General features: G+C 44.1%; 1 protein-coding gene across 3 annotated transcripts in view; it reads left to right on the top strand.

Annotated features, from left to right (window-relative positions):
- Nucleotides 1-802: 802 nt before the first annotated feature.
- The window catches only part of EPSTI1 (epithelial stromal interaction 1), a 44,246-nt gene continuing 33,176 nt past the window's right edge, over nt 803-11,872 (top strand). Inside the window, exon 1 of one of the 3 annotated variants that reach the window (XM_081872879.1) lies at nt 803-1,005. In XM_081872879.1, the coding sequence (XP_081729005.1) occupies nt 917-1,005 (89 nt within the window). In that variant the 5' untranslated portion in view covers nt 803-916. Of the gene's footprint in view, nt 1,006-10,543; nt 10,746-11,872 lie in introns of those variants that run through there. The other 2 variants (XM_081872880.1, XM_081872878.1) reach the window with 2 other exon arrangements.

The raw sequence follows: 11,872 nt of genomic DNA, 5'->3' as shown, positions 1-11,872 counted from the left end.
AACTATGTTTGTTATTGGTATGAGCTTTCGTGTGCATGCACATGAAATGTGTATCTGAAGAAGTGTGCATGCACACGAAAGCTCATACCAATAACAATAAGGTGCTGCTGGAAGGAATTTTTTTTTATTTTGTTTCAACTGCAGCACAGCAACTTGGCTACCTACCTGTAATGAAATACGTAGTTATCTTGGGGATTTTAGCGCTCTGGGTTAGCTGCTGGCAACCCTAACAAAAGAGATGCAAGAAATGAATTAAGTCATTCTTCTCTAGGTGCTTAGCATGGGACTGATAAACGCTCACTCCGTTTTTCAGGAGGCGTTCACATGGTATCAAATCTGTGTTCTAGATTTTCCTGGTGTTTCTTGCCCTACCCTCCCTGTAATGGCTCAGCTCGAAAAGGCCTGCCATGAAGGCTAGGGGACCCTTCTGAGGTGTAAGACAACCCTGCCATCTTTCTAGACACCTCCCAGTCTGCTGAGTTTTCCCTAAACACCTATTTACTTCTGATCCAAAGCAAACCTTGTCTTTCTAATGGTATGTAATGGACAAAAATCAAGTAAGCGCACTTAAATTAACAAATGCTTTCAAACTAATTAAATAATCACTGAAAGGTCAGGTGAATTTACCCTTCCCCCTCACCACCACAGAAGTTAATTTCATGTCACTGGTATGAATGGAATATCGCAAGAAGTTCGCACAATACCTCCCAAGATTGTGGAAAGCATCTTACAGTTTTACCTGAAGAGCAATTATTGGATAATGCTGGGAGCCACTCATTGACAGAAACTTCCAAACAGAATGTTGGGCTCTGGGAAGGTGGCAGTTGGGACAGGTGAGCCAGAGAAGCTCAGTGATGTGCTTTGTATGTTGGCAAATCTGGCAGCAACCTGTTGACTGCTTGTATAAGTGTAATAGATGTCGAGTAAAAGGCCTCAGCATCGGTTGGTGCCTTTGCGCACAAAAACAAAGAAAGATCCCAACGTGAAGAAAGGCCACAAAATGGGGTGAGTTTTGACTTGTCACACAAATGCCAACACAACAAAAGAACCCGTGAGTGTGTTGTGTTTATGATAAAGGCTTAGGCGCATGTCTCCCCCAGTATGCAATGTAGAGTCCGAAAATTTCCCTCGGCTCAATTCAGAAAGACTTGATGCTATGGACTTTATTGGCATTTCTCAGAGCAGTTTCAAGAGTTCTCACCTGGGTTGGTGCAGAGACACTAAACCTTTCGGATGGATTCAATTGACCGGTCCCACACCAAGACTTCAGCTAGTGCAACAGGACTTCTCCCCCTGGTGCCCCCAAATTGTCTTCAAGGTAAAGGTAAAGGTAAAGGTAAAGGGACCCCTGACCATTGGGTCCAGTCATGACCGACTCTGGGGTTGCGGCGCTCATCTCGCTTTATTGGCTGAGGGAGCCGGCATACAGCTAGCTTCCGGGTCATGTGGCCAGCATGACTAAGCCGCTTCTGGCGAACCAGAGCAGCACACAGAAACGCCGTTTACCTTCCCGTCGGAGCGGTACCTATTTATCTACTTGCACTTTGACGTGCTTTCAAACTTCTAGGTTGGCAGGAGCAGGGACCGAGCAACGGGAGCTCACCCCATCGTGGGGATTCGAACCACCGACCTTCTGATCGACAAGCCCTAGGCTCTGTGGTTTAACCCACAGCGCCACCCGCATCCCTCAAATTGTCTTAGGGGGAGATTATTATGTTGGGCAGGCTTAAATGGGAAACATTTGGGAAAGCGAGGTGTTGAATTCTTCCCCTGGACACCTGAGATGTATATTTTTAGGACCCACTCAAGTTGGGATTGTAATTTGTTTTATACTGCTTTTTATTGTTGTATTTTACATTGTTGGGAACCACCCTGGGATCTTCTGGCTGCATTTGCCCTGCACCCACCCCAAGTGTCTGCCGTTGTGCGTACAGTCGTACCTCCTTTTGCGTCCCGGATCCCAACGAAAGGGACGCTTGACAAAGTGCCGCTCTGCGCATGCACAAAGCACGATTGGCAAACCTGAAGTAACCCGTTCTGTTTTTTTTTTTTTTTAAATAATTTTTATTGATTTTACAACATAAACAAAAAACAAATAAACATAACACGACTTCCCCAAACCTCCCCTTCCCTGCATCCATATTTTAAAAATTTTTAGCAATTCTTCATCCCATTTTTATATTTAATTCTCTTTAAAAAAATTCTATTTTATAAATTTCAATTTATAGCTGTAATTCTTTGTATCCAATCCCTTGACATCTTAACATTCCGAAATTTTACAACAATTTTTAAGATAGATTTTAAATTTTTTCCAGTCCTCCTCCACTGTCTCTTTCTTCTGGTCACGAATTCTGCCGGTCATCTCTGCCAATCCCATAAATTCAGTCACCTTGGTCTGCCATTCTTCCAGAGTAGGTAATTCTTTAGTCTTCCAATACTTCGCCAAAAGGATTCTTGCTGCTGTTGTTGCATACATAAAAAAGGTCCTATCTTTCTTTGGTACCAATTGGCCGACCATGCCCAGGAGAAAAGCCTCCGGTTTCTTTACAAATGTCCACTTAAGGATTTTCTTAATTTCATTATAGATCATTTCCCAGTAGGCCTTAATCTTTGGGCAGGTCCACCAAAGGTGATAAAAAGTTCCTTCACATTCATTGCACTTCCAACAATTGTTATTGGGCAAATGATATATCTTTGCAAGCTTGACTGGAGTCATGTACCACCTATAGATCATTTTCATTATGTTCTCTTTCAGGGCACTGCATGCCGTAAATTTAATACCTGTGGTCCATAACTGCTCCCAGTCAGCAAACATAATATCATGACCAATATCCTGTGCCCACTTAATCATAGCTGATTTAACCGTTTCATCCTGTGTATTCCATTTTAGCAGCAGATTATACATTCTAGACAAATTCTTGGTATTGGGTTCTAGCAATTCTGTTTCTAACTTTGACCTCTCCTTCTGAAATCCTAGTTTTCTGTCCTGCTTAAAAGTTTCATTGATCTGGAAATAATGTAACCAATCTCGAACTTTAGGTTTCAATTTCTCAAAACTCTGTAGTTTCAACTTTTCACCATCATATTCTATAATTTCACAATATTTTGGCCACTCTGTATCCATGTTCAGTCTTTTTACCGCCTTGGCTTCCATTGGTGACAACCACCTGGGGGTTTTACTTTCAAGCAAATCTTTATATCGATTCCATACATTATACAATGCTTTCCTAACAATATGGTTTTTAAAATTTCTATGTACCTTTACCTTGTCATACCATAAATATGCATGCCAACCAAAACTATTATCATAACCTTCCAGGTCCAGAATGTCTGTATTCTCAAGAAGTAGCCATGGTTTCAGCCAGCAAAAAGCCGCTGCTTCATAATAAAGTTTTAAGTCCGGCAGGGCAAAGCCCCCTCTATCCTTTGCATCAGTCAAAATCTTAAATTTTATTCTGGGTTTTTTGCCCTGCCAGACAAATTTAGATATATCTTTCTGCCACTTCTTGAAACAGTCCATCTTATCTAAAATTTGCAATGTCTGGAACAGAAACAACAATCTCGGCAATACATTCATCTTGATAACAGCAATTCGGCCTAACAAGGAAAGTCTCAATCTTGACCATATATCGAAATCTTTCTTCACTTCGGCCCAGCATTTCTCATAATTGTCTTTAAATAGGTTCACATTCTTAGATGTTAAATTCACCCCCAGATATTTTACCTTTTTAGTAATTTCCAAACCAGTTTCTCTTTGAAAACTATCTTTTTCCCCCACCGTAAGATTTTTTTCCAACACCTTTGTCTTATGTTTGTTTAATTTAAAACCTGCTACCTGACCAAATATTTCAATAAGTTCCAAAACTCTTTTTGTACTGGTTTCTGGCTGTTGTAATGTCAAGACTAGATCATCTGCAAATGCTCTTAACTTATAATGTTTAGTTCCGACCTGTATACCTTTAACCAGCTGGTCTCTTCTAATCATATTTAGGAAAACCTCCAGTACCGATATAAACAATAGAGGGGAAATTGGGCATCCCTGTCGTGTCCCTTTCTCTATTGGAATTTCGTCCATAACCATACCATTTACAATTAGTTTGGCCTTTTGCTCAGAGTAAATTGCACTTATACCATTTTCAAAGTTTTTGCCTACCCCCATCCCTTGGAGATTCCTCTTCATAAAGCTCCAACAAATGTTGTCAAAGGCTTTCTCTGCATCCACAAAAATCAAAACAGCTTTTCTATTTATGTCAGTTTCCAGAAGTTCTAAAATGTCTATAATATTCCTCACATTATCTGACAATTGCCTGCCTGGTAGAAAGCCAGTTTGGTCCCTGTGAATCTCCTCTAACAAAACTTTTTTGAATCTTTTTGCTAAAATGTCTGCAAAAATTTTATAATCCACATTCAAGAGTGATATAGGGCGGTAATTCTTAACTTGATGTTTCTCAGTTTCTGTCTTCGGTATAAGTGAGATGAATGCTTCCTTCCACGATTCGGGAGCCTTTTTCCCTTCCAAAATTTGATTGCAAACTTCTTTCAATGGTTGTATTAACCAATCCTTCAGTGCTTTATAGTATCTCGCAGTTAGTCCATCTGGTCCTGGTGATTTTCCCAGCTGCATATCCTGAATGGCGTTCTCTATTTCTTGATCTGTAATTTTCTCATTTAAACTCCTTCTATTATTTTCAGAGATTTTTGGTAAGCCGTATTTTCCAATAAATTCTTCTATCTCCTGTTCGTTTTTTGGCCCTTGTTTGTATAATTTCTTGAAGAAACTTTGAAAACAATTACTTATCTCATTTGGTTTATTAATAGACTTCCCATCTACTTCGAGTGATGTCACTGTATTCAATTTTTGCCTCTTTTTCAATTGCCAAGACAGTAGCTTCCCACATTTATCTGCGGACTCAAAAGTCTTTTGTCTCATTTGTTTAATTTTCCATTCTATTTCCTGATTCATCAATTCCATATATTGTGTTTGATAGAATTTTATTTCTCTTAATATCTCTTGAGATTTAGGCTTAGATCTCAATTTCTTCTCCCCTTCTTTTATTAGATTCCAAATTTTCTCTTTCTTCTCATTCTGTTTTTTCCTCTTTATTGAATTCTGTTGTATTAGGAAGCCACGCATCACGGCTTTACTTGCATCCCAAATAACTCTTTTTTCAGTGTCTGATCTCAGGTTAATCTCGAAGTAGTCTTTAAGTGTCTTTTGAGCCTTTTTACAAATTTCTTCATCTCCAAAGAGAGTGTCATTCATTCTCCATCTAAAGGTTCCAGCTGTTGTCAGTTTCATTTCCATCTTGACAGCATTGTGGTCAGAACAGGTCTTTGGGCAGATTTCTATTTTTTTAACTTTTGATGCCAGATTACTAGAAGTCCATATTTGATCAATTCTAGTCCATGTCATTTTTGCTTCAGAGAAGAAGGTCCCCTCCCTTTCCAGAGGGTTCCTAGTTCTCCAAATGTCAATCAGGTCCATAGTGTCAGTCAGTTCAAAGAATGTCTTTGGTAGTCTTCCATCATTAGATATTGTTTGTCTTTGGGCCTTGTCCATGTTTGTGGAGACGACTCCATTCATATCACCCATCATTATAATTTTAAAGTCCAAAAAGTCCATTAAAGTCTCATGCAACTTCTTGAAGAATTCAGCCTGAAGTAACCCGTTCTGGTACTTCTGGGTTTGCTGTGGACGTTGGACGAAATGGATCCTAAACAGGGCGGACTCAAAATGAGGTACCGCTGTAGAGCCATCTGGATTTTAGATCTGGATGGTAGACAACATCCGTGTAAAATGCCTGCAGCAAACAAGAGAAATCACTAGCTCAAATATAGAGAAGAAAAGAGTGGTTGGGGAAACCCAGCCAGATGGGTGTGGTATAAATAAATTATTATTATTATTATTATTATTATTATTATTTACTATTATTATTATTAAAAGTCTACTTGGTTGTATGTGTTGCTTGCACAGCTCATAGCCATTGAGATTTTATTTAGAACAAGGGGCTAATATGAGTTTGCCCCTGAAAAGAGAACATATTTCAAGTGGCCATTTTCTGTTATTAGTTCAGTGTGTCACTTGAGCACGAGACTCTGAAGCCCAGGGTTGTGGGTACAAGCCCCACATTGGGCAAAAGATTCCTGCATTGCATAGGTTTAGACTAGATGGCCCCTCATAGTCCCTTCCAACTCTACGGTTCTGTGATTCTGAGTTTTGCACGATGATCTACAGAAGAACTCCAGAAATAACTGCTGGGACAAACCATACTTTACAGGTTTGCAGGAGAACATCTAGTGAAAATGGTGCTCAGAAATAAACCTAGCCATTACAAGATGGACAGGTTCATAGTCTGAAGCAGAATATCTCTAATTTGAAATGAAAAGAACTAGGGTATATTTCCCTGACGGAAGAAGCTGTTTTCCCTATTGCCCAACAACCACACTTATTTCTGGATTTATTTGTTACATTTTAATCCTACTCTGTCATCCCAGGTGTTCAGGGTGGTCATATGGTGTCTTTGCCCCTTTTTAAACCTTAGAACAGCCTTGTGAGGCTAGGATGAGTAATATTGTTGATTAGTCCAAGGTCACTAGGGAATACCTAGATTTCAAATCCTATATTCAATAGGATTCAAGTCCAATAGTTACCCACTACAGCACCACCACTTGTACAACACATTTAGGGTAGGGGACTAGACTCAACAGTAGCAGATTTGTGTGCCAGAATTTGCCCATGGATTTCTTATAAAGGGAGTGATTCAAAGTTCAGCAGGAGAGGAAGGAGAGCTGAATTCTACCCCTGTTGAATTTCTACCCTCCTGCTGCTTCTCTCTGGCTGTCATCTTTTGAGGCTCCAGTTCTGAAAGTAACCCATAGCAGAAGAAAAATGGATAGGGAAAACCGGGGGGGGGGGCATGTAAAGCGCTCCGTTCCCCCTTCCTGCCAGCCCAATCTGTGCTTTAAGTTACTTCTCCAACTTTATATGGAATTGGTGCAAACTGCATACTGAAACAAATGCTGTGTACCATCTAGTTTTGCCCTTAAGGTCTCCTTTCTTAAGCAGGATTGCCACACACATTTCTCTTTTGTGTGGGATGGGAGGCCCCCCCCCAACAATTATGGGGTTCTGTATGCCAGAAAGAGCAGCAAACCACCACGGCTCCCATTTCCAGACCAGAAAAGTCCCCACCAGAAATTCTTTCTGTGGTGTGGCTATTAAAAGCACGGGGGGGGGGGGGAGACGTCACCCGAATTAGTCCAGAGAAATGTGTTTGCATACAGCAGTCTAGAAAATTGCAAGCCGTTTTCAGAGTGTGTTCTGGGACATTCCTATTGACTTCAGCGGGGCCAAACTGTATTTGCTTCATCAGCAGAAATTATGTGGGTGAACTTCTCCTGGCTGGGAGATAAGTGGAGGGAAAAGACTTGCCTGCTGTGCGTCAGGCTGTTGTTAAAGGCACAAAGCACGCCCAGTGGTTTAACGCTGTGGGTTAGACCACAAAGCCTAGGACTTGCCAATCAGAAGGTCGGCAGTTCGAATCCCCGTGACGGGGTGAGCTCCCGTTGCTTGGTCCCTGCTCCTTCCAACCTAGCAGTTTGAAAGCATGTCCAAGTGCAAGTAGATAAATAGGTACCACTCCGGCGGTGTTTCCGTGCACTGCTCTGGTTCGCCAGAAGCGGCTTAGTCATGCTGGCCACATGACCCGGAAGCTGTATGCCGGCTCCTTCGGCCAATAAAGCGAGATGAGCGCCGCAACCCCAGAGTCAGTCACGACTGGACCTAATGGTCAGGGGTTCCTTTACCTTTACCTTTTTAGGCCCAGGAAAGCGAAAGGAAAGGCTGGAAGCCTTGGAACTGGCAAAGGCCTTACCAGGTAACCATTTCCAGGTTACCTTCCCAAATATACTGCCCTGCATGGCTTGGCTCTGGCAAAATGAATGTCCTTTCCCCATCATGTCTACTAGGCAGGTTCTCACTCTGGGCCAGCAGGGGGATACTGTAGATAGTTCAGGTCCACATATGCAAATAAGGGATCGAAAGTGGCGTGCAGTGATTGGATACAGAAAATGGTTACTGTTGCGTTCTAGTGTAATGGAGCGCGTTACTTCCGGGTTTCACCACTCGCGCATGCGCAGATGCTCACGTGCATGCGCAGAAGCGGCGAACAGCGATGTGCGCGTGCACAGATGTGCTGTCGCTAGTTACGTTTGCTTCTGGATGCGAACGGGGCTCCGGAATGGACCCCGTTCGCATCCCGAAGTACCACTGTATAAGCAGGCTGGCTGAACCCTTCATTTCAGTTCTGTTCTGGCCTGTGAAAAAACAAGAGCTGTGTCTTCTGATATGTTCACCCACAACTTAACAGTTTGCTCAGAAGTGCCCCCCAGCATCTAGCCGCCCCCCTTAATTCTCCCACATTGAGGCTGCATTCGTCAACCCACATCCTAGGGCGCAAGGGACCATAGCTGTCAACTTTCAGATTTGGAAATAAGGGATCATCAGCCTCACCTGCCCCAGGGACAGTCTACGGGATATCTGACAATCCAGGATAGCAGTGGGAAACGGCGCTGAAATAAGGGAATTTCCCGCAAAGAAAGGAAAGGTTGACAGCTGTGCAAGGGACTCACAGAACTCGCACCAGAGGACCGTGTCAACGGGATTGTTCCCTGAGCCACCACTTGCAACTCACAAGAACGCTGGTCCCAGTCAACAGGCAGTGTGTCTCAATGAGCACAGTGGGGTGCTTATGGGGCTCGTCCTGTCCCTCTTGTGCCACATAGTGCCGGGAGAGAATTTGGAGAGGCATAGCTGAGGAAAGTGGCACCTGCCAAGGGGCTGGGCCTTGCCTGCCTCCTCTTTGGGTGGGTGTCGTGGGGATCCCTCCTTGGTCCCTGAGCTTCCTCTGCATGGAGGCAGCACACAGGTCTTACAGCGCCAGCCCAGCCATGCCTGCCCAACAGCGAGTCCTGTTGCATTGCATGGCACTTGTTGTTGTTTAGTCGTTTAGTCGTGTCTGACTCTTCATGACCCCCTGGACCAGAGCACACCAGGCACTCCTGTCTTCCACTGCCTCCCACAGTTTGGTCAAACTCATGCTGGTAGCTTCGAGAACAATGTCCAACCAACTCGTCCTCTGTCGTCCCCTTCTCCTTGTGCCCTCCATCTTTCCCAACATCAGGGTCTTTTCCAGGGAGTCTTCTTTTCTCATGAGGAGCCTCAGCTTCACGATCTGTCCTTCCAGTGAGCACTCAGGGCTGATTTCCTTAAGAATGGATATGTTTGATCTTCTTGCAGTCCATGGGACTCTCAAGAGTCTCCTCCAGCACCATAATTCAAAAGCATCAATTCTGCGGCCATCAGCCTTCTTTATGGTCCAGCTCTCACTTTCATACGTCACTACTGGGAAAACCATAGCTTTAACTATACGGACCTTTGTTGGCAAGGTGATGTCTCTGCTATTTAAGATGCTGTCTAGGTTTGTCATTGCTTTCCTCCCAAGAATTTCGAGACTGCTGTCACCATCTGCAGTGATCATGGAGCCCAAGAAAGTAAAATCTCTCACTGCCTCCATTTCTTCCCCTTCTGTTTGCCAGGAGGTGATGGGCCCAGTGGCCATGATCTTCGTTTTTTTTTATGTTGAGCTTCAGACCATATTTTGCGCTCTCCTCTTTCACCCTCATTAAAAGGTTCTTTAATTCCTCCTCACTTTCTGCCATCAAGGTTGTGCATATCTGAGGTTGTTGATATTTCTTCCGGCAATCTTAATTCCGGCTTGGGATTCACCCAGCCCAGCCTTTCGCATGATGAATTCTGCATGTAAGTTAAATAAGCAGGGAGACAATATACAGCCTTGTCGTGCTTCTTTCCCAATCAGTTCCATATCCAGTTCTAACTGTAGCTTCTTGCCCCACATAGAGATTTCTCAGGAGACAGATGAGGTGATCAGGCACTCCCATTTCTTTAAGAACCTGCCATAGTTTGCTGTGGTCGACACAGTCAAAGGCTTTTGCATAGTCAATGAAGCAGAAGTACAGTGGTACCTCGGATTAAGTACTTAATTCGTTCCGCAGGTCTGTACTTAACCTGAAACTGTTCTTAACCTGAAGCCCACTTTAGCTAATGGGGCCTCCTGCTGCTGCCGCGCCGCCGAAGCACGATTTCTGTTCTCATCCTGAAGCAAAGTTCTTAACCTAAAGCACTATTTATGGGTTAGCAGAGTCTGTAACCTGAAGTGTATGTAACCTGAAGCGTATGTAAACCAGAGGTACCACTGTAGATGTCTTTCTGGAACTCTCTAGCTTTCTCCATAATCCAGCGCATGTTTGCATGGCGCTTACTCGCAGGTAAGTGGGATCCAGGCTGGCCCTGCAACCGAGCATGCTCAGCGCATTTGGGCCCCTGGGGGGTGTGACTCCATCCTTCATGAAGACCACCTGTGTCCCGCGGCAGGTGAGGCGAGGGGGCGTGTGTTCGAGGGCGGGGCGTGTCTTGGCGGGGAAAGCGAAAGTAAAGCGCGTGTTGCAAACTTTCGATTTCGTTTCCTGCGGCTGGGCGAGGGAGCAGCTGTTCTGGGCGCGCGTGTATCCGCCAGCGGAGTCCTTGCAGCCGGAGCCATGAGCCGGACGCATTCGGCTTCTCCGTCTCCCTTGCCAAGGGGCGCCTCGCCGGGCGACGCCTCTGCCAGCCCCCGGGATGGGGGCGCTTCGGGGCCGGAGGGCGGGCAGGAGCAGCGGCCGCAGCAGTAAGTAGCCCGGGCGCCGTCAAACTCCCCCGTCTGAAATAATAAGAGGGAAAGATGAGCAGAGCCGTCTCATTCCAGTGACCCATTTCGTCCCGTGTTAGGATCTATTTCTTGCTTTATTTCTTTTTAAAAATAATTTCTTACTGAAGACTTTCTTAGTTTGCAAAAGTGCATGCGTTGTTTCTCTTTTCAGAACAAAATATCTGAAGAAGTGTGTATCTGAAGAAGTGTGCATGCACACGAAAGTTCATACCTAGAACTAACTTAGTTGGTCTTTAAGGTGCTACTGGAAGGAATTTTTTGTTTTGACTATGGCAGACCAACACGGCTACCTATCTGTAACCTTCTCTTTTCAGGTTGTGTTTTCCACAGATCAGTTGCATTCATTGCGATTGTATTGCATTGTATATTTCTTGCTTTCTCTGAAGCTCATTATTCCCTTCCCTTCATTTCAATAGGGACCCCAGTAATGTCCGTCGGTATTGGCAGCTCCCCGACTTGTTCCCAGTGGGTGGCATTTATTCGTTTATTTATTTAGTGTAGCGCTCCTTCCTTGTAGTGTATCAAACTCTAGTGTGGGGCACAGGCCTGTCATTAAGAAACCTAGTAGTAATATATTTCAAGAACCTCTTTGTGGTCATAGGAGTTTTTGGGTTGAATTTGTAAAGTATCCTGGATAAAAGGGCCCTTACAAAGTCCAGTAAACTACTGTGGTTTTCAAAGTATGCTGCCATATAATGTGAATGATACTAACAAGGTCTTGTTACAGTACTACCAGCTCTATTATAATACAGTCTGTGCACATTTCCACTTCTCCCTCACCTAGAAAACATGGTTCCCAGCGGTTTACCATTTGTCCCACGTACTTTTCCAGCTCTCCCTGGAAAAACCTGCCATTTTCCGCTGAAGTGGAGCAGATGGCTACAACTAATCCAGAATGCGGCAGCTAGACTGGTGACTGGGAGCTGCCGCCGAGACCATATAACACCGGTCTTGAAAGACCTACATTGGCTCCCAGTACGTTTCCGAGCACAATTCAAAGTGTTGGTGCTGACCTTTAAAGCCCTAAACGGCCTCGGTCCAGTATATCTGAAGGAGCGTCTCCTCCCCCATCGTTCTGCCCGGAC

This window comes from Podarcis erhardii, assembly GCF_964252035.2.
Source record: "Podarcis erhardii genome assembly, chromosome: 8".
Taxonomy (NCBI): Eukaryota; Metazoa; Chordata; class Lepidosauria; order Squamata; family Lacertidae; genus Podarcis; species Podarcis erhardii.
Note: the sequence above shows the minus strand (reverse complement) of the source record. Positions and strands in the feature narration are given on the sequence as shown.